The sequence below is a fragment of the Neofelis nebulosa genome, chromosome 15 (genome assembly GCF_028018385.1).
Source record: "Neofelis nebulosa isolate mNeoNeb1 chromosome 15, mNeoNeb1.pri, whole genome shotgun sequence".
Taxonomy (NCBI): Eukaryota; Metazoa; Chordata; class Mammalia; order Carnivora; family Felidae; genus Neofelis; species Neofelis nebulosa.
In genome coordinates, this window is record NC_080796.1 from 41,214,739 (window position 1) to 41,242,303 (window position 27,565).

Below are 27,565 nucleotides of genomic sequence, written 5' to 3' on the forward strand. Positions count from 1 at the left end.
CTTTAGTGTTCTTCAAAAGGATAAATGTCGTCACTGTTAGGGGCCAGAAGTTTCTTTTCCCACCACCCTTTCCCCTTTGTCTCCCGCATAAGTCTCTGCTGAGTTTTATGAATGAGGAGAGAAAAACTGTCATTGAAAAGTTCAACCAACTTTGGATTCCACTCTCTGAGTGATAGATAGCTTTAATTACTCCGAATTACTCAGCCACTCCACTCTTCTCCCCCAAGTCATTAAAAATAGATTTTCTCTTTGAACTCCACTCCGCCCGAGGTCTCCAGAGTGTCAGGAGCTCTTAGGAGATAGCCCCAGGGTCAGCTCGTGGCCAGAAGGTTCCGTGTGGCTTTAGTTGCAATCACAGGCTGCGGAACCTCTAGCTGGTTTTCTGGGGGTGGTGCCTCCTTTTTCTTAATGATATTGATCACGTGACTGTTCACAGCTCAGAGCACAGGCAGGAGGCTGGGCTGGTGTTTACTTTATAAGGATTCAAGGAGGTCTCATACGTGGCTATTGATTTTTAAAGAACGGGATCTAACACTCGGAACAAACCATAGTGAGTGCTTCACATTAACTACCGGCGAGTTGATTCGTAGGAATGATCAAAGCTGAAAACGTGAGCTCAGAGGTGCTATGCTCCCTGAAGAGCAGGTATTGTTGTCTCCGTTTTAAAAGTAAGAGAATGGAGGCTTGAAGAGCCCCTGACACCTCCTTGGGGAGGGCTGTGCTGAGGGGCTCCGGGACATTCCTAGGAGGCTGGGGATGGAAAATGAGCAAGCCCCTCAGAACCCCGTCCATTACTGTGCTGGTCCTGTCCAGCCTGAAGAAAAATCTAGCAGGGGATCCTCAACCTTCACCAGCCTCTCTTCCTTTTGACTCTCTGACGATCTTTTCTCTGTTCGATCTCTGACGAACTTTTGTTGCATCTGGTAGTTCCAGATTCACCATCTGAACTGTTGCTAGCAAACAGGAGAGTAAAATGAGCTATGAGGCATGCAGTGGTCGTGTGGGTGAATGCACACATCTTCCTGGTCTTAGGAGGGGGTTACGTCCTGATAAACCCATCTAACTTGAAATGCATTTAATTACACCTAACCTAGTGAACGTCGTAGCTCAGCCTAGCCTACTTTAAACATGCTCAGAACACTTACGTTAGCCTGCAGTTGGGCAAAAGCATCGAACACAAAACCTATTTCCCAATAAAGTGTCGCATATCTCATGCAATTGATCGAATATTGTACTGAAAGTCAAAAACAGCACGGTTGTGGGGCGCCTGGGTGGCTCAGTCGGTTGAGCGTCCGACTTCGGCTCAGGTCATGATCTCATGCTTTGTGAGCTCCAGCCCGCATCGGGCTTTGTGCTCATAGCTCGGAGCCTGGAACCTGCTTCAGATTCTGTGTCTCCCTTTCTCTCTATTCCTCCCCCACTCGCGCTCTGTCTCTCTTTCTCAAAAATAAATAAAGATTAAAAAAATTTTTTTTAAATAAAAAAAAAAAAAAACCAGCACGGTTGTGTGGGTACAGAATGGTTCTAAATATGTCGGGTGTTTACCCTCAGGATCACGTAGCTGGCTGGGCGCTGTGCTCGCTGCCACCGCGGGGCATCAGGAGAGAGCATCGTACCACATATTGCTAGCCTGGGAAAAGATCCAAATTCCAAATTCCAAATACGGGTTCTGCTGAATGCGTATCGCTTTCACACCATCTTAAAGTCAAAAAATCTCAAGTCGAACCATTGTAAGTCGGGGGCTGTCTCCAATTGCAGTGTCCAAGGGTATGGCTAAGCACCGCGGCTGGCACCTGATTTCTAGGACAACGAAAGGAGCCCCTGACTGCCAGCTCTTGGGGCAACTTCAGGAGGTGGGGGGGGGGGGTGCTTCGTCTTCCGTGCTGCCTGTCTCCAAACCTTACTACCTCAACCCGGGACTCAGACGAACCTGGACTCCAGTTCTGTTCTGCCACCTGCAGGGCACGTGACCTTGGGCAGGTTATTTAACCTGAGACTGTTTTCTAATAAGTAAAGTGAGCCTAAGAACACCTTGCTTGCAAAGCTGGCATAGGATTAAATGAGATAATCTACCCAAAGTGCCTGGCGTGCACTAGGCACTGGATAAATGAAAGCCATCGTTATTATTATTCCTGCTGCTTCATTCTGTTCCACAAGCTCAGCCAACTTCCCGGCTCAGAGCAGGGCGATGTTAGCCAGGAGCCTGCCAGCCATCAGCAGGAGACCTCAGTCCCTATCACTTCCTCACCCCTCCATCTTTGGGGAGCAGATCCAAGGAGGGGATCCCGTGCCTCTGCCCCCACCCACTCACAGTAGGGAGTTTTCGATGAAGATGAGGTTTCAGGCATCCAGTCAACAATTAGCTCTTTACCTGTAAAGGACAGGAGACACAACTTGTGTTTTTCCGTGGAAACTTACAGAACTGTGGGTGATAGGAGGTTGTTAGGAGCCAGTGCAGCCCATCTTGTCCCTGGAGGGTCCACTGTGGCTTGGGCTGGCCACTGGGTTAGGCCTCTCTGACCGGCTGCCCATATCCCTCTCCCTGTGAAGTCTCTGAACCCTGGCCCCATCTGGAGTGAAGGGAAGGACAGAGCCCCAAGCACTCAGGCCTCCCAAGACTGATTATACCCGTGGCCCCAGGGCTGCTGGGATTTGGGGAAAGCCTGTGAAGAGAGACTCCCCCCCGCCCCATACATCTGCCAGTGAACAACTAGGGGTGCCAGCAAGCTACGAAGAACTGTGGGGACAGAGAAGCAAAGGCCTACCTGCCCCCGGCTTTGCTTCCTGCCTCCTGAAGCCTGCTCTGACCTCACCTCAAACGTCATCTCTTGGAACGCCCCCAGAACCTGCCGTCCCTCCTCATCCTCAAAAGGATCCCTTACCGGGGTGCCTAGGTGGTTCAGTCGGTTAGGCGTCCAACTTAGGCTCAGGTCATGATCTCCCCGTTTGTGAGTTTGAGCCCCAGGTCAGGCTGGCTGCTGAGAGTGCGGTGCTTGCTTCAGATCCTCTGTCTCCCTCTTTCTCTCTCTGCCCCTCACCCACTCATTCTCTCTCTCTCTCTCTCTCTCTCTCTCTCTCTCTCTCCACCTCCCTCTCAAAAATAAATAAAAAATATCTAAAAAAAAATAAAAAAATAAAAAGCTTAGGAAAAGGTCCCATACGGTACGTCCCCCAACTCTGGCAATGGCGGACTCTCCAGCTGGCCACTTTGCCAGTCACTGCAAGACCGAGCCCAGGGCTAAGCCAGCCCTCCGGGGGCCTCTATTTCCTGGTGGATCAAATGGAAATCATAATACATAACAATGCCTAACCTGGCTTCCTCCCTGGGGAGTTGTGCAGATCAAGTGAGATCAAGTGTGTGAAAGCACTCTGAAAAGCTGGAACCCTTCCCCGGGTACTGTGGGGACAGCACCAGGGATCTGGGTCCACACCCCAGGCCTGGCCGGGGTTCTCCTCAGCCTGCCTGCAGCTGTGGATGTAAAAGAGCGTCAGCTCTTTGCTGGAAAACAGCTTTGATTGGCGGGAAAGGAGAAGGTGGGTCTGAGACCCTACTAACTGGAAGGGGAGAGAGGGTCGGCTGATGGGACCACCGAGAGAAGGCGCAAAGGAAAGAATGAGGCTCAGGGAGGCAGCTGTGCTTCAGCTGCTGCGCTGTGTGCTTGGCCAGGCCCTGGGGACCAGGAGGCTGTGGATGAGGCCAACTGCATGCTCCAGCCAGGCCGCGTCACCTCCCACCCCCACCACCTGGCTCCCGGCCACTGAGAAGGCCTCTGTTTCTTTCCTTGTGTCAGGAGGCTGGGGACACGTGTGGGGACAGGTGTACCATCTGGCAGGGGGCAGCAGATTCCAGGAGGGCAGGGGATTAAATGCTCATTCTTTGAGGGGCTCCCCCAGCCTGGAGAACAGCTTCTTACTTCCTCCTGCTGTCTTGTGTCTCTTGTGCATGATTGCTTAGGAATCCTGGAAGCCTCTTGGACGCCATGGCCCCTGAGGCGGACCCCTGCTCTCTGGCCTTTGAGCAATGACTGTGTCTTGATTATACCTTTATTGTGACATCTATCCCATTGTATTGAGATTATCTGTTTCCTTGGTTTGTCCTCAAACAAACCCAAGAGCTCCAGCAACACAAAGATTATAGAGCCCCAGTGCCCAACAGAGTTCACTTTTTTTTTTTTTTTTTTTTAATTTTTAAGGTTATTTGTTTATTTTTGAGAGAGAGAGTGAGAGATACAAGTCGGGGAGGGGCAGAGAGAGAGGGAGACACAGAATCCAAAGCAGGCACCAGGCTCCGAGCTGTCAGCACAGTGCTCAGTAAATGTTTAAGGACCACAGGGACCCAGGCACAATCCGTTGTCAAAATCCTATGTCTTGTGCTCCTTCGACTCGGGTGCTTCTCCAGTAGACGCATCTGGGTTCTCAGAACCATGTAGCTCCTTCCAGGTGTCCACACAGGATGGCAGAAACATGGTTTCTCTGTCCCCAAGCTCGCTTGGCAAAGGGCTCTGGTTCCTCTGTCCGCCATTGGAGAACACTTGTCACTGAAGAGTGATGATGTGTTTGCACCTGAGGAGGTCACTGTCCAGGGCCTCAGAGGCCTTCCTGGCCTCACCTCGGGTGGTCCAGGCCCCGCAGGTCTGCCATGTTCTTCAAGATCTTCAAGCATGAGGCTGGTTCCCACCATTTTCTCAGTGACTTGTCCCCACAGCCAGTAATAATCTGATATCATGTCCCTCACAGGGCCTCACGACTTGTGGACTACACACTGTGCTGGAAAGAGGGAGAGTGAGGGGAGCCACCCCAAACTCTGCACATCCCCGGTGACCCCTTCCCACAGAGTGCTCCAACCCCACTGAATCAGGCCATGGAAGGCACTAGAGATGCGGGGCCCCAGGGCCAGAGGAGCCAAGAACGCAGTATGAGTCACCTTTAATTAAGAGTATTTCTTAAGTAAATGACTTAATAGGACAGTTATATTCATTAGAGGTATAATTACAAGACATAAGATCAAGCAGAAAAGAACGCGGAGTGTGAGGGCGGAATGGGTCCGAAGCAGCTCTGGGTTCGCTGGGAGAAGGCGGTGGAGGGGTCAGGGGAAGGGCGTTCTCCCGACTGTAGGCTTCTTCTTGCCACACTCACCTCCCAGCCCAGCTACCCTGGGATCCCAGCACTCAGCGAAGGGGGCGGGGGAGCCTCAGGCGTAATTAAAATGCAATCATAATAAACAAACACTAATTAAAGCATCACAGAGTGTCCCATTAAACTCTGAGTCAGTCCTGATAAACTGCCTCCTGACCCAGTGGACGCTCTCCAGGAGAAAGCTCTCCCTCCTTCTTAAAGCTTCCAGAAACAACTCCCAGCCCCACCCCATCCTGCCCCACCCACCCCAGCCACCAGGTCCCAGAGCAGGGCGCCTTTCACCTGGGAGGCAGGGTGACGCACCCAGACATCAGGGATTCAACCTTGGTCCTTGAGGGCTTCTATAGACTCAGAGTAAATTCTTAGGGGCAATTTCTCCCTGGACGCTAAGCAGTGCCCTCTCCCCCCCCTCCCTCTCCCCCTCCCCCTCAATCGGGCCTCTTCCCTTCCACAGCCCCAAGGCAGAGTTCTAACCCATTTCTTCCTGGCCCTGGGACCTGACGTTTCAAAAGCCTCCCCCAAGGAGCGAGGTTACCTGTATCAGTGGTTCGCAGTCTCTAGGACAGAAGAATCAGTGGGAGAGCTTGTCAGAACCATTTCTCAGGCCCCATCCCAGAGTTTCTGACCCAGCGGGTTCTGGATCTTCTTGTCTCCTAAGCTCACAGGTCATGCCAGCACTGCTGGGTCCAGGACCCCGCATCGAGAGTCATTGCTCCTTGAGAGAGGTCCAGGGCCACCTCTTTCTGGAGGACGTTCTCCTGGCTGAGAGGTGGCAGGCTGGAGAGCTCAGAGACTTCATATGTCCCCAGTTCTGTGGTCTTCTCCCTCCTTTCCAGCTGAACCCACACCTGCCCTTCCAGATTTCTACCCAGTGCTCCCTTGCTCTCACACAAGGTTTTCTGAAGAAACTCTGTTTCCCCTTTGCACAGGGGTCTTCCCGCCTGGAACGTTCTTCATCTGCGTCAATGTTAGTCACCCTTCAGGACCCGGGCACGTGCCTTGTTTCTCACAAAGCCTGCTTGGGACCCCCTTCTAGAGCAGCACCGTCCCATGGAAATAAAACACAAGCCACAAGGGCAAGCTCTGTGTACAATTGTAACTTTTCTAGCAGCTATATATATTTTTTTAATTTGTTAATGTTTATTTATGTTTTTAGAGAGAGAGAGAAACAGAGCAGGAGTGGGGGAGGGCCAGAGAGAGAAGGAGACCCAGAATCCAAGGCAGACTCCAGGCTCTGAGCTGTCAGCACAGAGGCCAACGCGGGGCTCCAACCCATGAACCGCGAGATCATGACCTGAGCCGAAGTCGGACGCCTAACCGACTGACCCACCCAGGCGCCCCTAGTAGCTATATTTTTAAAAGTAAGAGGGAAAGAAGTGACATTCATAATCGATTTAATTTAACCCAATATTTGAAATTTTTCATTTTTTTAACGTCTCAATAAAAAATTATTAATGTGATATTTTCCTTTTTTTTTTTTCCATACAAAAATCCTCAAAACGCAGGGTTTATTGTGTCCTGATAGCACATCTCGGTTTGAACTAGCCACATTTCAGATGCTTATAACCGCAAGAGAGAGTGGCTATCGCATTGGACCCAGAAGACGTAAAAGTATTTTCTCTTTGCTCTGAATTCCCTCAGCTCTCTTGCAATGCCTCTCTTAGAACACACATTACTTTCTTGGGGTTGGTTTGTTTGTTTGCTTGTTTTATTGCTAGTCTGTTTGCAACTTGAAGGTGATGGCTGTGTTTTACTGCGGCTGTTGTTTTCATTACCCCGAAGTGCCTAGTGCTGGCCTGTATGTAGGATGTGGTCCGTGAGTATCGGTTGATGAATGAATATAGAAGCACATGAACGTAGCAAAGACAGAGAACCCACAGAAACATGTCACGTTGAGGGTCTCCTCCCGGTCCCTGTGACATTTCTGGCTTCTGGTTTGTGCACGGCTATTACATCTTTGAGGAGGGCATCATTCGAGTCTTAAACCGCCCCCCCCCCCATAAGTTTCCTGTTTCACTTCTCTCTTCCACTCAGTGCATTACAAAAAAAGAGAGAAATTCCCACCAGGAGGGCCCAGGAAACAGGAAAAATAGTTGTGCTCTTGGTTTCATGTTTGGAGAAGAACAGGGTTCTCACTATCTCCGTGGCACTTGGCGTGAAAGTGGGCTTTGTTGCTGGGGACACTGCTCCCATTCAGGGCCCCCTTTCCCAGCTGCTGAGAGCCGGGCTGTGTTTTGACAGACGGGCCGAATGCAATGCAGACAGTTGTTTTAATTTCCAGCCAGATGCAGACATCACTCACGCGAATCCCGAAACCCAAGAAAGGGAGGCTGGGCGCTGGGTTGCTGCGCTCAGGCCTCAGAGGGTGGGCTGGAGGGGGCAGGCGGAAGCCATCCCAGGCAGTGGGGTCACAGATATCCTGAAGGGCTGAGAGCCTCAGGCCCAGGAGAGGCACACTAGGAGAGTGCCTGGCAGGTACCTTCCAGAAGGGTGCTCCTTGTAGGAATCACAGGCCATGAGTCAGGGGGGAAGGATTGCTTCTTAAGGCAATGTGATGCCAGTGGCTGGTGGGTGGCTGGTGGCAATGGCTGGATATTCGCTTTTAACTGTACCAAGTCGTTCAGGGCAGAAATCCTAACAGTCTCGGGGAGGAGTTAGGTAAACCGTGGGAAATCAAATCCCAAACATCGGAATCGAAGGACAAATGCGGCCTCCCTCGGAGGGAGGGCAGCAATGGCTTTCACAGCCTTCCAGACACCTGTCGCCTCGACTCTGCTTACGCATACCAGTGACAGGAGTCCCTTCCGGAAGTGAGGGCTTTGCGTTATTGGGCAGCCTTGACTTTCCTAGGTTGGGCTTTCCTGAAACTTCTTACCCATGAGTCGTCCTGCGGCCACATCGCCGCCCTCCGAACATTGGGAAACCGCCTCCATGGCCACCTCTAAATAAACATCCCAGATCCATAAGCTGTACCTTGGATGCTGCATCTAAATCAGACCGCATCCTAGCCACTCTTCGGGGAAGGATCTACCCGGTTGAACAACGCCGCTCTTGGAGCAGAGGCCTGAGCTGGGAAGTCCCCAGAGTGGGGTGGCCTGTCTCCATCCTGACATTATTTCTGCAGCCCATGAACAAATTAGCCCCTTGAGCTCTTATATCACCCCGTCAGGGCACGCTGGGCATCGAGTCGATGCAAACCCTCAGGTCGGGTACACAGGAGCTATTTCAGACCAGCCTCCACTTACGCTACCAGTGTTTTCAACTGAATTGCAAGGCTTTACAGTTATCCTTCCTGCATTTCTTTTTTTTTTTTTTTTTAAGTTTATTTATTTATCTTGAGGGAGAGCGCACAAGCGTGATGGGGGAGGGGCAGAGAAAGAGGGACCGAGAATCCTAAGCAGCCGCGGGGCTCGAACCCACGAACCACAAGATCATGATCTGAGCCAAAACCAAGAGTCGGACACCTAATAGCCTGAGCCTCCCAGGCGCCCCTCTTTATTTTTGTTACCAAAAGGAGGTTAGGAATGTTTAGAGCTGATTATGCCACTCACTTCTAGGAAAGCCTTGTCATGTGACTCTTAGGTGTTATGAGGTGGTAGGAAGGAGGGACACCCGACATAGAAAGGACGCTTCCTGGGAGCTGGTGCACGAGACCCTTCATCGTCTGGTCCCCGAGTGCACCCCCCTTGCGTCTCACCCCGGCCCATCCGGGGTACACCCTTGAGTTATGCTGAACTTACCCACGATTACTTTTGCTCGTGATGATCACTTCTCGCGCTGCCCTTCTGGGTCTGTGCGTGGGCCCACTACTACCCTGACTCCTGCTTATCCCAGTGGCCCCTTCTCCAAACAGGTTGTACCCTGCACCCCGCCTATAAGTTCACCCCCGTCCCATGTGAGGAGCTCCATCTTTGCAGTAACAAGCTCCCACCGGACTTGAGTTCTGCGGGGCAGGATCTATGCCCTGATGGCTGGCACTTCTCTCTCACCCGGCACCCGAGCCTCCCTCTAATGACATCTGATAAACATTTGCTAGATAAGCACGTGAGATGTATCCCAAGCCTCCCAGGATGATGCTGTGAAAGTGCCTTCGCAGATCCTCTGTCCCTCTGCCAGAGGCAGAGCACCGTGCGATAGGACACTGGCTCGCATTTGTACTTGAGGTCGCGCATCCGGTGGGGGGGGGACCTCTGTACCCCGACAGAGGACAACCCATCCCCAGCCCGGCCAGTGGTTTTCGCAGCCCAGCAGCCCTGCTGCCCCAGCCAGGGGTGGTACCTAGCGTGACAAATGGAGGACTTCTGTCCTCTGGCCCCCTTACCTGGCCTGAGTGTCACACACGCTGGACAGGTGGAGGTGCCCGGTCCAAACAGGCCTGGCTCAAGTCCCTGTTGGGGAAGCTGACAGGAGTTCACTGGGGCTACACCCTTGGAGTGGGGGGACAGGGGCTTGGTTGGTAAATTGTCACTTTCCCCAGCAAGGCGGAATCAGGCAGGCAGCTCATCTCCGCGGATGTTCCCATGTAGCCAGCCTTTTCAAAGGATGCGAGATTTACTAGAAAAACTGAATGCAGACATCAGAGAATGGGATAATTGGATCCAGGTGGTATGTTTGGTTGGCTGTAAAGAGACTGCCATGCAATGAATATTATTTGATAGGAAAAGTTTCTCCTTCTCTCCCTTTATAAATTTTTCTGTGCGGGCAGGATGTCTCAGCCCAAGCCCAGCTGAAAGCCCTTCAGAGACAAGTTGGTGGCACTCAATAGGCTTTCAGCAGAGTTAACCATTTTCAGCACTTACCGCAAGCCCATTTCCCTCACTGACTTGGGTGGCAGGCAGAAGGACTTTGGTGGCAGGCAGAAGGACGCAGGACGATTTGCTGCTGCCTCTGGCGATGGCAAGAAGCGGCCTTGCGTCTTCCGCCCCAGAAACACACCCCCCACCCACCCCCCGCCCGCCCCGCACCAGGCACACAGATGAGAACACAGAACGGCCATCGATTTATCCCCTAGCGTCACCTCTTTCGGGGCAGTGACCTTGCAGGTGTGGGTAGGTGTCATCCCTACCTGATCTAACCGTGCTCTCTTTCGTCTCTCTGCCAGATCACCAGGGTCCCCGTGGAGTCCTGTGAACAGTACACGACCTGTGGGGAGTGTCTGAGCTCGGGGGACCCTCACTGCGGCTGGTGTGCTTTGCACAACATGTAAGTTGGGGAGCGTTCTGAAAAAGGGCCCGGGGTGTAGACCACCAGGTGCTTTCCTGGGAGGGTTGATGAGGCTGTGACAGTGGCTTGCGCGGGGAGAGGGGAATTTCCAGTAATTCTCATCGAGGTTGGAGAGCAGGAAGAGAGGCCAAGGGCGGGGGGGGGGGGGGGGGGGGGTCCTTCCTTCCCGGTGTTAGTGCCTTTGCCTTGCTTTCATGTCCGAGTTCTGCCCTCCTGGCTTCTCTGAAGCTGCACCTTGTCGACACGGGGAAGGGTAGCGGTACGGGCGGAACTCACGAGGGCGGGTGGAGAACCCCCGAGGACCTCCCCGGTGCACCCTGAACGAGGTGCCCCCTGCCGTCAGCGTGCAGATGGCGGTGTGCTAGGGTGGGGGAACCTGGACTCCAGCGAGCCGCTGCGTGTCTGTGCATGCCGCACTGGCTGCCCCGGGCCTCCACTTTCCCGGCGCTGAATAGGAATAATGCCTACCTGGAAGGTAAGCCGTGACGATTCAATGAAATAATAAATGTTTTGGAAATACGGAAGCCCAGAATAGGCTCTCCGAATCAAAATAGTTATCATGAGCCCTGAACCTCTGGGAGGACCCTTCTGGCCTCATTAATTCAAGATTTTGAGAAGTCTGCACCTCACTCTAACTTGCCTCACACCCCTATTCAGACGCATCCCTGCCGGTAGAATCCCCCAGCTCCATAGAAATGCAAAATCACACTTAAACTTCCTAATTCCAAGAGCCCCCAGGGAGGGAGTAGGGTGACAACCCAAAGAGGGGAGCTGGCCAGGAATTCTGTTCCCCAATGGAGCTGGAAGCTCTGTGGCTTCGTGCCAGCCAGCAAAGCGTCTCCATGAAATGTGCCGGGTTTGGGGTGGAGGCGGAGGCGGGGGGGCCAGAGTTCAGGGTCCTGCACAATAGCTCTTGGCTTCCAGCCTCTGCAGCAGGTGTTGCGAGGGCTACGGAGGGAGGGAGGGAAGCGGGCGCCTCACAGATGCAAAATCCGGACTGGATTTGAGCCCACAAATACTGGGTTCCCTGCTTAGGTTTGGAGGTAAGAGACTCCTCCAGAAGTTTCGCACGCGCGCGCGCGCACACACACACACACACACACACACTCACACGATGCTCTCACCAGAACCCAGGCAGTGAGGGAGTCACCATTCAGGTCAGACAAGTGGTACAGATTCCGACGCCCCAGGAGTGGCAAAGGCGGCTAAAACTGTTTCCCCTCCGTGAGGCCGAGCGGCCAGCCAGCTGAATCTCCCACCAGCAGGGTTGATTCCTCCGGAGAACCTGCCAGCTGCCCCCGCTCTGTGGAAGTGTCCTAGACTACCTGTCCCCTCCCTGTGCTGTGGGCGTGCAGCCACACCATCCGCACCCTGCCCCCTGCCTGGCCCTCCCCGCTTCTGTGCCGGTGCACTTGTCACACAGGACACACCCCTTTACAGATGGGGGATCATCATTTATTCAACAGCACCGACAACCGTGCTCCCCAGCCTGCGCCGGAGGCCACTGATCTACCACAGTGCCTGAGTCTCCCGGTGGCCGCACACCACCCCTGTCGTGCTCCTGTCTGGGTAGGCTGTGGCTTCTAGAAGGGCCGAGCCACATCAGGATTGCCTGTGATTTCCTCTGTCCTCTACCTGTGGCAGACAATCAGTCCCTCCCACCTATGGGCTCATCTCTTCTTCTGGCACCTCTGCCTACCAGGAGCACTCCGGAACAAGCTTCTTCCTGTTTCTTTCCAGAGCTTTCTCCCCTTAGATCTTTCTCACGGTCACCCACGCCCCCGCAGTGCCCTCCCACCTGCCACTGGCGGCCGGCCTAGGTAACGGAAAGCAGACGATGGGCCCATTCTAGTTCCCAGGCCCACCCGCTGGACTTGAACGGAGGCAGAGGCCGAGGGAGATTGCTGAAGAGGCTCTGGGTCTGGGGGGATTTGAAACCTTCCTGTCTCTTCTGTATGCCTTGCTCTTGCAAGTCTGTTATTGTCTCCAAGGCTATTTATCTCTGTTAGGACTGTTGCCATAAATAGTATGATAAAAAAGAGCCATTTCAGTGAGTCAATGAGATAAAGGCTCCAGTCAAGAGCTCACTTTAGAGCTATCTTAAGGATTCACTTAAACCTCAATAATTCTTTTCTTTGACAGCATTCATATTTAGATCCATTATATGCCTGGAAAGGAAGAGGGGAGGGGCTTGGGCGGGGGCGGGGAGTTTGGTGGGAATCAGTGCCGGATTGTGGGATTGTGGCATCTTGTATCTCGGTGGCTACTTGGTTGGAGAAGCACCGGGCCCTACAGCGTGTTCCCATGTGACACCGGTGACAGCCCCACGCTCCTGCGTGCAGGCGTCACCATGCCCACCTGCCACACTGGGCAGAGAGCCTCCAGCCAGGGATGAAGCTGTCGGGAGAAATGGCCACACGGCTTTCTGACAGAGGCAGCCCTGGCTGACACTCCTGGCCTGTCTCTCTGTCTCCAGGCATTATTGCACACCGCAAATATTTATTTAAAATATACCATGTGACAGGTAGAATACCTCAATGAATAAAACATGGTCCCTGCCTTCAGAGAGCCATTAATCCAGCCCCAAGATCACATGTGCACCGCCCGATACAGCTAAGACTTGTCCAGATTTTTCCATTTTTTTGGAGTAGAATAATAACACGAAGAGTCATCATCATTATTATTATTATCATAAGGGCCTAAAACCCATTTTCTAAGTACTAACTGATTTAATCCTGATAATAACCCTATGAGGTAAGGTAATGTCACTATCCTCACCATTTTATGGTTGAGGAAACTGAGGCTCGGAGAGACTAAGTAACTTGCCCAAAGGGACACAGCTAGTATGCAGTTGATCTGGGGGAGAGGAGGTAGAATCCAGGCAAACTGGCTCCAAAGCCCATATCCTTAGCCTTAGCCTCTTGTGTGCTAATTCTCACATTCCCCAAATGTCCCACCGTTGCTCACCGAACATCCTATAAAGATACTATCTGTCAGGAGCTATTCTTTATGCCAAAATTGTACCTCCTGTATTGAGAGTTAATCCCACTTCCTCTTAGTCTGTGTTTAACTGCCATCAGGACCATCTGGGAGTCACCCAAGCCCTCTGGGGTAAGTGAAAAGCATAATGAGAAGACAAGCCACAAGCCTCAGAGCAGCAAACCCCTCTTACAACCCCCCAGGGGACAGTGGAACCAAACAGATGGGTCTCCGTGGCCTGACCTCTTGTGAATCTGTGTGTACGGCAGGTGCTCCCGCAGGGACAAGTGCCAGCGGGCCTGGGAACCGAATCGATTTGCCGCCAGCATCAGCCAGTGCATGAGCCTCGAGGTGCATCCCAGCAGCATCTCAGTGTCTGAACACAGCCGCCTGGTAAGTAACTCATCCTACCTAGGGAGCTCGTGGAGGGGACAGGCACAGAGCGCCCTTCCGTGTGTGCGTGTGTTCCTTTAACACTTGCACGTGTGTCGGTGACTGGAGCACACTTTAAAGGCTCCAAGGAAACTTTGTGTTTGGAGAAACCCTATGATAACTCTTAATGTAAAGGGCACAGCCCCTCTCCACACTCCCTGCAAACTCATCACCCGTTGATCTGTTTTGTAAATCTAGATGTTGCATTTAGTAACAAACAGCTACGATATGGTGCAACCCGATACGAAATAACGCATTTTTCTTCACTGTAGGCTGTATTTACATTCCTCCACCTACCATTTTTCACAGAGACCTTAGAGTTGTGTGTGTGTGTGTGTGTGTGTGAGAGAGAGAGAGAGAGAGAGAGAGGAGAGACAGAGACAAAGAGACTGAGACTTAATTCACAGCCCAGTATGCACTTAAAGAGAATATTAAAGAGAAGAAAATAGCCCTTAACCACCTGTCGAGGTACAACCCAAAATATTTCATGTCCTCAGGCCCTGCACGATCATTTCCTTCTGAAGGTTTTATGAGCATTTACGGATGTTAATTAGTTAATGAACCTTCCAAGATTTCTGTTCATTCATCCCCACCAGGAGGTTTTGGCTCCCATGGAGCTGAGGGAACAAATAGGGGAGTTTGTACCTAAGTCTCTGGCCCCATGGAAACGAAACTGGGGCAGCGATTCAGCAGCAAACAAATGCCTGGAGAGGCTAGGTGACACTCATTGTGCTAAGAAACCACTGCAAATAAATGCAGCCAGGTGTTGGTAGGAAGACAAAGGGAGACCTACCTAGTGGCTCCCAACTTGGAGGCCACCGCGGGGGTGGTGGGGGTATTGTCCCCATGAACCCTTGTGGCCACTCCCTGTTGCTAGAGGAAGCCGGTCTTCAGATCCTTTACCTGTTGTTTCAAATACCGCTTAGATGTTCTATTGTGGTCATTGAGAACAAACTCATTTCTGGCAGTCTGAGGAATTGTTACGCTTCCGAGGAGGGCACTCAAACTTGTAAAGGCTGGGAGGTGCTGGCCTAGATCATTGGAACCCGTAGACAGCAGCAGACATCCTCCGAGAGGCTGGTGTCCGAGTCCCTTGCTTTCTCTGACCCCCACAGCTCCCTGTGGAGCCACTGCCCTACTCGAGGGGTGCTGTCCGTGAGCAGAGCACCCAGGGTAGGGGGGTACAGAGAAGCAGAAGCTCCTAGGACCCCCACTGACCTGATAAGCAGCCCCTGAATAACAGCTAGGCTGTCCTCCCCCAACGTGGTAAACCTCCAGATTGGTAAACCAGTGTTAAGACTTGTTTGTAAAGGGCTCAGCTCATGACCTGCTTTCCAGTTTCACAGTTTCATGTCAGAATGATGAGGGTCCGAGATGGACTGTGGTAACTTTCCCTCCAGTGCCCCTCACTCAGTCCTTTCTGATGCGGGGCAAGATTGAAAAATAAACTAATAATGATGTTAATAAAGACCATTGACTGCTGTCAGGGCTGCTGTAACTGTTCCGTGTCAAAGCCGGAAGATCATCTGGACCAGTGTCTTGCCTTAACAGATGAGGTCTGGGGAGATTAGTGAGCACCCGGCCACGGCAGGGCCAGGTCTCCTGAGTCCCTGGGTCTCTTCCTGCGGCATCATCTCTTTGATCCTCGGCCTCTTTGCTCCTCCCACAGCTCAGCCTGGTTGTGAGTGATGCTCCAGACCTGTCTGCGGGCATCTCCTGTGCCTTTGGGAACCTGACAGAGGTGGACGGACAGGTGTCTGGGAGCCAGGTCATCTGCATCTCACCGGGGCCCAAGGATGTCCCTGTCATCCCTCTGGATCAAGGTAAGAAGCGTGTGCCATGAGAGTCACATGCCAGGGACTGCCCTTACCAGAACGGCCAAGAGTACAGGGCACAGGGGATGGGGGGTGGTGAGTACCAGCACAAAAGTTGCCTGACCACGTCTTCATATTGCAGACCCTAATACGGGCTTATGATATAACTCGTTTGAGTTTGAAAGCTGCTTGTCATGCCCCGAAGTGAAATTCCGGAAGAAGGAAATCCCCTGCTCCCATTTGGGCTAAGTCTGCACAGTGAGCCGAGAGTGTTTCCAGACTTCCCTCCGAGGGCTGCAGCCAGTGATTTTCAGCGGGGTTCTCCCCATGGCACCGGGGGCTTGAGGGGCTCTGGCCTAATATTTCTGAAAGGCTTTCAGTAACTGAACATGCCTCAGCAAAAGCAAGGGGTTCTGTGGGATCGGATTCATTCTGTTTTCCCTAAGAGGGGGTGTGGGGCAGTCTGGGCCTCCGTGATGGGTGTCTCAGCAGGACCAAAGGGACTCTCTTGGGACCAAAGACAACTCAGGCAGCGTCGTGCCCCAAGAGAGCCCTGCAGTGGCTTAATGGATTATACCCAGATTCTCCACTGGGCCCCCAGATTGCTACCTTCTCCTTTCTCCCCGCCCCCCCCCCCCCCAGACTGGTTTGGGCTAGAGCTGCAGCTGAGATCCAAGGAGACAGGGAAGATGTTTGTCAGCACTGAGTTCAAGTTCTACAACTGCAGCGCCCACCAACTGTAAGTACTTACCGGGAGTCTTACTCTGGGCCTGGCTGTGGGTGTGGCGTTTCTCCAAGCTGGAACCGGGTTGTATTCACCTCCCAGTCTCCCCCCAGGCCCTCAGTTCTGTCTGCCTCATTCAGTGAGAGTCAATGGAATGTCATTCACTCTCCACGGCCTCTGATCTCATGCAGACCCCCATGCCTGGCTCCCCAACCACCCTTCCCCCAGTTCTCAAGCCAGGACAGTAAGAACAAAGTGTGAAGTGAAGGCAGTGGTCATGGCCCAAGGATCGTAAGAAAATTTCTCTATTTCAGACCAGCGGGTGGTAGCTTTGAGCGCGGAGATGGACAGTGGATGGAGTTTAGACACATCCTCCACGACCAAGCCGAGAGGGACTCATTAAGAGGCAGCTACGCACACAGCTACCCCTAGAGAAGGATGTGATGTAATGACCCCAGGCTGGGAGGGGAGAGGAGACTTTAACTCCACTGTGGTCCAAATCCAGCCCTCAAATTTTTAAATTGTTTTAATGTTTACTTATTTTTTGAGAGAGAGATCGAGTGCGAGGGGGGGAGGTGCAGAGAGAAAGAGGGGGACACAGAATCCGAAGCAGGCTCCAGGCCCTGAGCTGTCGGCACAGAAGCCTGACGCGGGGCTCGAACTCATGGACTGTGAGATCATGACCTGAGCCAAAGTCAGACGCTTAACCAACTGAGCCACCCAGGCACCCCTAGCCTTCAACTTTTTAAAGAGGAGAGGGTAACCAGACCAAACCAGCAGCCTCCAGAAGGGCTTGATAGAGCCCAGCTGACCTCACCAGCTATCTCCAGCGGTGGATGCCCACAAGGTATGAGATTCTGCAGCTGTGCAGGAAGAAAGACCCATATTTAGCTTCTAACAATCTTCTCTGGAAGAAAAACTGAGGCTCCTCCCATACAAACTGGGAACTTGTATGCTACTTAATTTAAAAAGAGGGAAACAGGTCTCTATAATAGGGCCACGTAAAGGCCACTGGACCAGTGACCATGGCCATTCCACAAAGAGAGAGATCAAGCAACAATTCCATACCAAGCAGAGCAATAATTGGGAATATTCCATGGACCCTCTTTTCCATTCCCCAGAACAGGAACAACCTGAGGTCTATGTAACTCCAAGGTGTCAAGCCTGTGGGGTCCCGGCAGTGGACATGAGGAGTTCAGCAGTCCACATGGGAAGAGGGCCTGTTTGCGGCTAAGCCCAAAAGGGATCATTAGCCATTAACATAGACAAATGAGCCAGTCCTCCTTAGTCTCTCCCCTCCTCTGATCTTGATTTTGATGATGAGAATCATCTACTTGGAGTTTTAGGGTCCCTGCAGTAGTTAAGGAAGGAGACACAGCTGAGCCCCATCGGGACAAGTCAATAGCTGTGCCGAGATCGACAGGACAAGTGGTAAAAATGGCCTGGGGGGGTGGGGGGTGCAGGGCAGTAAGTATTGAAGCTGAAGAACAGTCGCCCACTGACCACTGCGTCCCAATCCCAGCTAACCCAGTTTGGAGGGGAAATGCAAGCATCTTGGAGAAAGAAACCCCCAACCGCCTTCTCAAACTCCAACACAGCGGTGATGGAATTCATTGTTTGTGAGAAGCACCCTCATTTCCGTGGCTGTTTGCTGTGATGTCACCACTTTGCATTGCTATGGCAACAGAAATGCAGTCACAGGCAGCAAGTTTTAGCCAAAAAAAAAAAAAAAAAAGAAAAAAAAAAGAAAAGAAAGAAAAAGAAAAAAGCAGATCTCCTGGACAGCAAAGATTCCATTTTACCCCAAACACTATGTCTTACCCTTCTCTGCTCCCGGCATTCGTAGCAAAAAGTCACAGAATCAAGTTCAACCCTCTGTTTTTAATATGGTAAACTAAGGCCCCCAGGGGATAAGTGCTACAGCAAGGATCACAAAATCACAAGTAGAAGAGCCTGCAACCCCTCTCATCATTCTCTGTCCATTTTCATTATTTACTTGCTGAAGCATAGCACGTTAGCAAGAACCGGCCAATCTGGCCTAAGCTCAGAAACAAAATAACTTTGGGCATTTCCAGAAGGGGATGAAACTGATCGGCATGGAGAAGATGAGGTGTCATTGGGCTAATGCACCCACAATAGGGTGGCATATTAGCCAGTCACCCCCTGGATGGACACCCATCGGCCCAAATCTAAAGAGAGCACCCACCAGGTGGCGCCAGATTGCAGACCCAGCGGTGTCCTTTCCAGGTTGGTCTAGTTGTGGAAGGCTAGACCAGGGGAGCTGACAAGGAGCAGGAAGACCCCTACAAAACCCAACTCCCTTGTAATGGGCGGGTCACACACAGCCAGCATAATACACACAGCCTCAGGAGAAACCAGAGGAAAGAAGCGCTCACCCTGGCAAGAAATTGATCAACCACACACCTATGCCTGGCTACTTGGAGAGTGGTACAAAATTACCACTTAATATCGTCAACTCCCCCAAAGCCCAGAAACACAGGTGACTGAACTAGTTGTTAACACTCGAAAGTGACTTAAGAGCTTAAAAATCACAGGTAATTTACGCATTTGAAAATAACGCTCACATTTAACATTGTACCTTTCAAAACCATTTCCTACACATTATCTTGTTTGATGCTAAACAGCCCTGTGGAGCAGACAGGAAAGTTTTGACAGATGGATGAAGAAATTCCAGTGCATAAAGTGAAGTGACTTACTCAAGGTGACCCCAGTGGCAGTGGCAACACTGGAATCCTATCTGCCCAGTTTCTATCCCGGTGCTTTTCTATATTATAAGCTGTTCTCTTGTAAGTGGTGGTAGGCTGATAAATGTTCCACTGCTAGCAATCGGGGGGTGGGGGGGACCCAGTATGCAGTATTTTCCGATGTCTACGGTGTAAATACTCTGCCCATGGCTGGTTTCAAGCTGCTAACATGATGCCAACCCACTTGCAAAATTCCTGAAAATGTAAATAACCAGCTGTCATGAGCTAATGCAGGCCAGTTCTAGCACATCATTGCTTCATAAGTTACGTTATTTCCACTTTGGATTCCTTTTTTCCTTCCAATTTTCTGCTCCTATGAATGTCTTCAAGGGAGAATGCACAGTTCTCAGTGCTGGAGGATGCCCCCACAAATCAACCCCCCTGAGAGAGAGACTAGGAGAACAGCTTTCCATCATGACCCATGGGCTACCTGGCACCCTTACCTTCCCTGTCTGATCCCTTCTCTTTGCCCCTTACTTTCTCCATCCTTGCAGGTGCCTGTCTTGTGTCAACAGCGCCTTCCGCTGTCATTGGTGCAAGTACCGGAACCTCTGCACTCATGACCCCACCACCTGCTCCTTCCAGGAGGGCCGGATCAACATTTCAGAGGTAAGCAAGGCTCACTTTGGCATGTGATGTTCCCAGTAAAGCTGAGTGGCCCTCCCTTTTCAGATGGGCAGTCCAATGGCTTGGCCATCTCCTTGCCCTGACCCATCTTGGTCTTCTTCCTGGAGGTTCTACATGTTAGAAAACCGCGTTATTATAAAACTCAAAAAAAAAAAAAAAAAAAAGTGGCAGAAAATACCCCAGAGGCAGAGAAATAGGCTGTATCTTCTAGACTCTTAAGATTCTTTACATTCAAAGACTTGAGGGGAACTGAGGGTTGAGACTGAAAGCTAAGGGGACATATCTGACCAACCAGACTCCATTGTCCAGAAGAGTGCAGTGAATGGCATTTATTCTTTGAGTCTAAGCCCTTTGCTTGGCTGCAGACATAGTCCAGTTCAATAGAACATTCACTCTCAACCATTCTTTCATGCCAACCTCTCTTCCAAGTCTAAATTTCAATGATTCTTTGACTCTGATGTATGACTGGGTGGGTGGCCTTATAGAAAGAGAAGGAAATTCAGCTGGTGGAAAGAACCAGGCCTTGCTAAAAGTCCCAGTTTATCATACAGGCAGTGTTCCATCCCTAGAGCCCGACCTACCTTTGTTATTCACACAGTGAAATATCAAATTGCCTGTCTTTCCATGAATATCACATCCAGTTATTCACTGACGTTGACTTGGACGTTGACAGCTGGTGGGGTTTGAATGACTATAAAGACCTAGTATTCGTGCAAATCGCACGGGTGTGTATACATGTGCACTTCCCCTCTTCTTCCACCGTTTAGAAAACCTGCAAATGTCAATAAGGGACAGTGTAACACTTTCATACTCTACTATACTCTTTGTATACACGTGGCCCTCTTGCACTAGACTAGAAGCTCCTTGAAGGCAAGGGCTGTATCTAATCTTTAAATCCTCACTGTCTTCTTCAGGGAATGTTTGCAGAATGCATGGGTGAAAGAAGGAAGGAAGGAATGACCGCTTTGCCCAAATGCCATTGATAGGAAGGGTTCCTTGGATCTACGTGTCCAAGATGTCAAGAAATAGAGTCTTACGTGTCTCCGAGTCTTGACCGCAGTGCTAGTTCCTTCTCTGAATAAACATAAGAAAGTCAGCCTTAATGTACACATATCAGATCGTCATGACATATACGTTTACATATCTTACCATGTTGTTTGTCAATTATACCTCAAAAAGCTAAACAAATTAAATAATAGTAGGCCTTGACCTGTTTCTCAAACACACACACCCATGGCCGTGAATTCCGCTCAGTGTCTGAAATAATATGTGTTTTATTCAGCCGGAAAAATGGAATTTGCCGGTCTTGAAAGAGAGAAACATAGAGGGTGTCCACAGGTGGTATTGAAGACAGGCCATCCTCTGGTGCCCCTAGCGTGCTGGAACCAGTTATCTAGTGCCCTGAAAACCTTTCAGAAAAAGATCTCCCCGCAGCCAGTTGGTGTGCTTTGATGTATCTGACCCGAAAGCACTAATCTGGTCTTAGTGGACACTGGAAATTAATCCCGGCCCTGGGATTCTGCAAGAGTATGGAACTGCTTTCGGGCCAATCTTCTCATTCAGAGGAAACGGCCCAAGGGCCGAGGGTACGGAGTGGAGGGTGGTCCCCCAGCTTGGGAGTCAGCCGAAGAATGGCGAAGGGAGGCGGGGCAGACGAGGAACGGCAGAAACCACAGCCGGGGCTGCTCAGAGGCAAAGGCCTGGCAGTGCGGAGATGGTGATAAAGGGTCTCGGAAACTGAGCTTCATATGGGCCGCTTCTACGCTTCTAATTAAAAAAAGGCGAGGCAGACCACAAAACACAGAGAGAGAAAGAGAGAGAGAGAGAGAGAGAGAAAGAGTGAAGCGCAGGTCTAGACAAGAGAGAGCAGCTGCTTCATTGTCTCCCAGGGGCTCCCCCTCGGGCTGAGAGAAACCCAAAGCCAAGCCTGAAAGCGGCCTGCAGCTGGAATGAGGGCAGGGGGAATGGCTTAAGGAGCAGGACAAATAAACTCTGCCGGGGTGTGCAAGCCAGGAGGCTAATTGGAAACATGCCGGCCTCCCTCATGCCCTTTAGAAGTCACTGGAACACGGTTCCCTCTCAGCCACGGGGGAGAGACTCCGATGTTCCAGAAAGCTGGACCTGAGAGAAGCGGTTGCCGCCAGGCCACTCAGGAGTGAGTTAATATTCAAAGAACCCTGGGGGCGAACCCAAAGACTTCCCACCGCCTTTCAGTTTCACTTTCCCCAATGTCTGTGGCTTCCGGGGAAGAGGTGCCCTTTGTCCCTTCCTCACCTCCCACCTCTGCTTAGTGGGACGGGACTGGGCTGCCATTCTTTTACTGCTGATGTGCGCCAGCCCCTGACGCGGGCCCTGGGATCGGCCGTCTGGAGGCCCGGTGACGGAAGCCCGGTCTGCAGCCGGCTCCTAACTTCACTCAGGAAAGACGAGCAGTGTGCATTCCCAGCAAGCTTGTGAGGGCCACTTCCTCAGCTGCCTTGAATACTGCTGAGGCTCTTGGCCACAGCCATTCACACATCCCTTCCCAACAACTAGCTCCCAGGCCCTACTCTTTTCTGTCCAAAGCTCTGCTTCTGGAGAATTCCACTCCTGAAAATGCAGAGGACGGCTACGGTGCACGTATCCAGCTTGGGGGCGAGGGGGGTGCGGGGCGGTGTTTCTTGCTGTATTAAGAGTCCAATCGGACGTCGTTAGATTGTTCTGGGGACTGGAAATCCATGAACTGCCTCTTTGAGAGCCCTAGAATATCTCTTTTATACTTCCAGTAAGAGCCCCCGAACGGTGAATCCAAAAATCAAAATTTTGTCTGTGTACTTCCTAGAAACAATATCTAACCAATTAGCTCCGTTGATCTAGAGAGCAACATTAATGTACACACGTTTGTAACTCTCTCACGTGTGACAAGAGGTCTCAAAGCGTCTATGTCAGCGCAGGGGGCCAGCAGCAGCATCTGCACCTGAGTGCTTGTTAGAAATTCAATTTCTTGGGCCCCCTCCCCAATGAGTCTAAAGATCGAGAGTCACTGACATACAGCATCTCAATTGATTCTTGAAACAGACCTGTGGTGTCCCATAATTCATATTTGACATACGTAGTAACCAAGATGCTAAAAATTTAGGGTTTTTTTGCCCAAGGCTACAGAGAACTCAGGCATCCAAAAGAGCTGAGTGCAGCACGCTTTCTGCAGAAAACCAGAGCCGGTTAGCTTCCTGGTCTCTCTCCATGGCCACACTTGCCGGCAGGATCCCGATTTGGCTTTGTGCTATTTGGTCATGAGGGTTCAGGGTGTGCAGCTGGTGCAAATCCACCTTCACAGATGGAGAAACTACCCATGGAAGATGGGTCAGTAGTCCCACTTCCAGATACACAGCCAGCCAGCACGTTGAGGTCAATCTGCCTGCTGTTTCCAGAGGTCTGAGGGACCAAGTCCACACTTAGGCTTGACAATAAAGTACCTAATTTAAAAAAAAATGTATACACACACACACACACACACACACATTCTCATTTAAACTACTCTATGAAATGGATTCTATTACAGATTAATAAACTGAGGTTTAGATAAATTAAACAATTGTCTTAAGGTCATCAGATAAATGCAGACGCCATGACTCAGAATGTATGTCCCCAAGTGGACCCTGGATAAGTTGAAGTCCTCTGATACTGCATTTACATATACAACACATACACACATACACACACACACACACACACACAAGAAATAAGCAGTAGTATTAATGGTGTTAACCCAGTTTATTGCTGTTTACAGCATACTTTCTTTTTTTTTAATTTTTAAAAATTTTTTAAGGGGCGCCTGGATGGCGCAGTCGGTTAAGCGTCCGACTTCAGCCAGGTCGCGATCTCGCGGTCCGTGAGTTCGAGCCCCGCGTCGGGCTCTGGGCTGATGGCTCGGAGCCTGGAGCCTGTTTCCTGTTTCCGATTCTGTGTCTCCCTCTCTCTCTGCCCCTCCCCCGTTCATGCTCTGTCTCTCTCTGTCCCAAAAATAAATAAAAAACGTTGAAAAAAAATTTTTTTTTTAAATTTTTAATGTTTATTTTTGAGAGAGAGAGAAAGCATGAGCGGGGGAGGGCAGAGAGAGAGGGAGACACAGAATCTGAAGCAGGCTCCAGGCTCTGAGCTGTCAGCACAGAGCCCGACGCGGGGCTCGAACTCACGAATGGTGAGATCATGACCTGAGCCGAAGTGGGACATTTAACCAACTGAGCCACCCAGGCGCCCCTACGACATACGGTCATATGCCTCTCTCATGCAGTCGAGGGTTGTTGGGTATGACTGGCCCCATTTTATCGATGAGGAAGCTGAATTTCAGTCGCACTGAAATTCAGTCTCTTGAGCTCTTTTAAGGTTATGAGCCAGACCTTCCCACTGCTCAGAGCACAGTCGATCTCTGATGGGGCCCCCCAAATCTCTGCCTCCCTGGGCTGGATCAAGCTGTGACATGCTGTTAGCAAGCGGGTGTGCACAGGAGTATGTATGGCTTTCAGCTTTAAAAGCTCATCTCTCTCCATGGCTAAACCAGGCCTAGTGAGATGTAGATACATAAATATCTTCTTTACGCCCTGTCCCCGGGGAAAGATAGAACCAAATAAATCCGATTAGCTTCCCGGGATACTGGCTGCTCTCTCTCTTTGAAGTCCAGTGGGTGAAGATAATGCCATTTCCACATGGGAGAAGTCGTTTCCGAGGGCCGAAGGGTCCCCCGCGCCCCAAGCCGGAGAAGCACAGCTAAACAGAGGGGGCGATGCGGTGGCAAGGCTCACGGGGCTCCCATGCCAGGGTCCTACGTAGCCATGGCTCCTCCTCCCCCGCCTACCCCCACCCCTGGGATGTTCCCAAAGAGGACATCTATTCATCCTGACAGAAACTCAAATTGCTGCCAAGGAGGTGATCCTGTTGCCAGTTGGCTGAGAGACAGAGGAGTAAGATGACCTAACGACAGTGAGGACCAGCAGTAGCAATGGGCATTTTAACAACACTGACAGCAGTAGTAACACCCTGCAGAAAAGGAATAATGTGATGATGTGCTCTCTTCTTAGGACAGGAAGTGTGTGTGTGTGTGTGTGTGTGTGTGTGTGTGTGTGTGTGTGTGTCTGTGCACACGTGTGTGCGTGCACACGCATGCTCACAGAAGCAATCAGGATAGAAGTGGCCTCATTGTATCTGATGAACCCCATCGCCTTCCCCAAGGCCCCGAGCCGTTGAAGTTCCCACAACTTGGCAGTTTTCTGGGCTGCTGGCTTTCCCACACCTGCCATCAGCCTTCCCTTCTGCCATTGCTACCCAGGACTCACTGCTTCCTCGTTAATACATTCACCAGAACCATTCATAACCCAAGGGTTCTGCATCTACCCTTGTTTTCCAAGAAGAAAAGAGTATAACCTGGTCCCAACCCCTTTTTTTTCCTTTGCCCTAGAGAATAAGAGAAAGAATCCCACTCTGTCTGGCCTCAGGGAAATAGCCAAAAACAAACAAAAGATAAAACATCTGTTTTCTACTGAGGCAGTTTTGGAACCTGTATAGGCATTTGGGAAGCCCCTAATCATTGTCTTTAAATTTACTCCCAGAAGGTCTGAAACAGCAGACCATGGGTATCTTCTGTAAAATTTTAGAATCCCTTTAAAAAAGAAACAAACAAACAAAAAACTCCCGAGAGTACTCATAAAGTGTCTTCTTAAGATTCTCCAACTCCAGGGGCGCCTGGGTGGCTCAGTCAGTTAAGCGCCTGACTTTGGCTCAGGTCGTGATCTCACAGCTGGTGAGTTCCAGCCCCGAGTCGGGCTCTGTGCTGATGGCTCAGAGCCTGGAGCTGAGTTGGATTCTGTGTCCCCTTCTCTCTCTGCCCCTCCCCCACCTGCACACGCATGCACACTTTCTCTCTTTCTCTCTCTCTCTCTCTCAAAAATGAACATTAAAAAAATTTTAACACAAAAATAAAAAAGATTCTCCAACCTCCAGGTTGGACCAGACTTAGCCCAGACAAAAAAGATGAGGAGGTGCCCACCCATGTGTGTGTATATTATATGTAAATATGTATACAATACAATAAACGTGTCTATAAATACATATATTATATATGTGCATATTTGTCAAAGTTAAAAGAATTCTACAATCTTGTTTACTAACCCAAGACATTCTACTTCCAAAAACACATCTTTAAGACCTTGCTGGTGAGATTTGAATTTGTTCTCTGAGCTCAGTCTCTGTCACAGATACACACACACACCTCATTATGCCTCAGCCTTTTTTCTAGTCTAAATTAAAATTCTAATTTATTAGACGTGACAGGGATTTGTTAGCCACCAACAAGAAGTATCTCCTTTTCCAGGGGATGCCTGGATTTCCCTAGAGTGGTGTTCATTTTTTTCTTGGCTATAAATATATGAAAGACTCTGTCAAGAATGCCCTCAGGGCATGAAAGTGAAAGTGCAGTAAAGAGCAAGTTTATGAGTTGGCAGCTTGACTGACTGGCTTCTCGACTGGGACCCATCTGCTCTGGGCTTGCCTTATGATCCTGTCTCTTGTAGCAACCTCGCCCGCTTGGCATCCTCACGTGCAGTTAGCCTACAGGTGAGGGAGGGCACCAGTGACCCCAGAAGTTCATCCAGGTCCTCCCAGAGAAGTGTCTGTGGAAAATTGCCCCAGCTTTTCATAAATTCTGAGGACTCCTTACTAGATTTGGACGTGTCCACTTAGTAATCATGTGACTCCAGAAACGGCGGCCATGTCTAACCCAAGCTTTGGGAATCAAACTCCTTCTCAGGTCTCTTGGTGTTCAGAAGGCAAGGCTTTCCCCTCATCTCTGAAGAATCTAGGAAGCCGGAGGTAGAAAGAAAAGTTTGAGATCTTATCATCTGAGGCGAGTAAAATGTAGTCTGATCCCCTCGGGGCTCACACACCAGGGAGGAATACAAGTTAACAAGATGTTGCAATTCTGAGGGCAAAACTCGATCATGGGAGACTACTCGTAACCCACCCAGAAGGCCAGGGCGGGGAAAGGGTCAGGGACAGCTTTCCAGAAAAGGAGCCGCGGAGCTGAACTTGAAGGCTAATTAAGAGGCATTCAGCTACAGAGAGGCTGAGGCGAGGTCCGGGAGGACAAAGAGGGCCAGGAGGTGGTAGTGAGTGGTTCTAATGGAGAGAAAAGCATCTTCAAAGGACCAGAGGCCCATGAGTCAGGGACACTGTCTCTCAAAACTCATCTGAAGTCCCATGTGACTGGAGCAGGCTGCACGAGGACCTTCTTACAGGGTAAGAAGGAGGCAGAGGCCAGGTGGAGAGGGCTTGTACCTGAGGCCCTGAGAAGAGAAGCAACTGCCTCAGCCCCATCTGTGGTCCAGCAGGCCTTCCAATCCCATAGCTGAACTGTCCATTGCTCAACACTGCCTGTGTAAAGAAAGGCTTCCTACCAGGAATAGCCTCTAGCAACGGGACAGGGACACTTTTTCTGTCCCACACCTTGCAGGCAGTTCTGAGTAGGGCACTAAATGCCAATGGCACCCTTGGCAGGAGAGCTCCATCAACCCCCACGTGTTCCCAAATGCTCCCTCTGAGAAGCACCGTAGAGGGGAAGGGGGTGGGGAACCAGGTGCTTCTTCAAGAATTTTCCTGGTTGGTCCCTGGAGACAGGAAGTGATTGCATGTGGAGGTGACTGGGCCCTCACCGTCCTCCCTGCCAGAGACTGCTGGGCTTTGTCTTCCTCAAGAGGGAGAGAGTGGGCAAGGGGTCCGAACTGTGGGAAGGTGACAGTGTGACCTTCAGGCGAGAAGCAACACCTAGCCGTAAAGCTCAGGAAAATCGATCCCGCTTTCCCACTTCCGTGGTCTCTCATGGTCCTTCCCACAGC

General features: G+C 50.9%; 1 protein-coding gene across 3 annotated transcripts in view; it reads left to right on the forward strand.

The window, feature by feature from the left end:
- Window positions 1–27,565, forward strand: part of PLXNA2 (plexin A2) — a 207,053-nt gene that overhangs the window by 123,385 nt on the left and 56,103 nt on the right. For all 3 annotated transcript variants that reach the window (XM_058701455.1, XM_058701454.1, XM_058701452.1), the window contains exons 5-9: window positions 10,238–10,338; window positions 13,608–13,731; window positions 15,440–15,593; window positions 16,227–16,323; window positions 19,568–19,682. In XM_058701455.1, coding sequence (XP_058557438.1) covers window positions 10,238–10,338; window positions 13,608–13,731; window positions 15,440–15,593; window positions 16,227–16,323; window positions 19,568–19,682 — 591 coding nt within the window. The remainder of the gene's footprint in view (window positions 1–10,237; window positions 10,339–13,607; window positions 13,732–15,439; window positions 15,594–16,226; window positions 16,324–19,567; window positions 19,683–27,565) is intronic.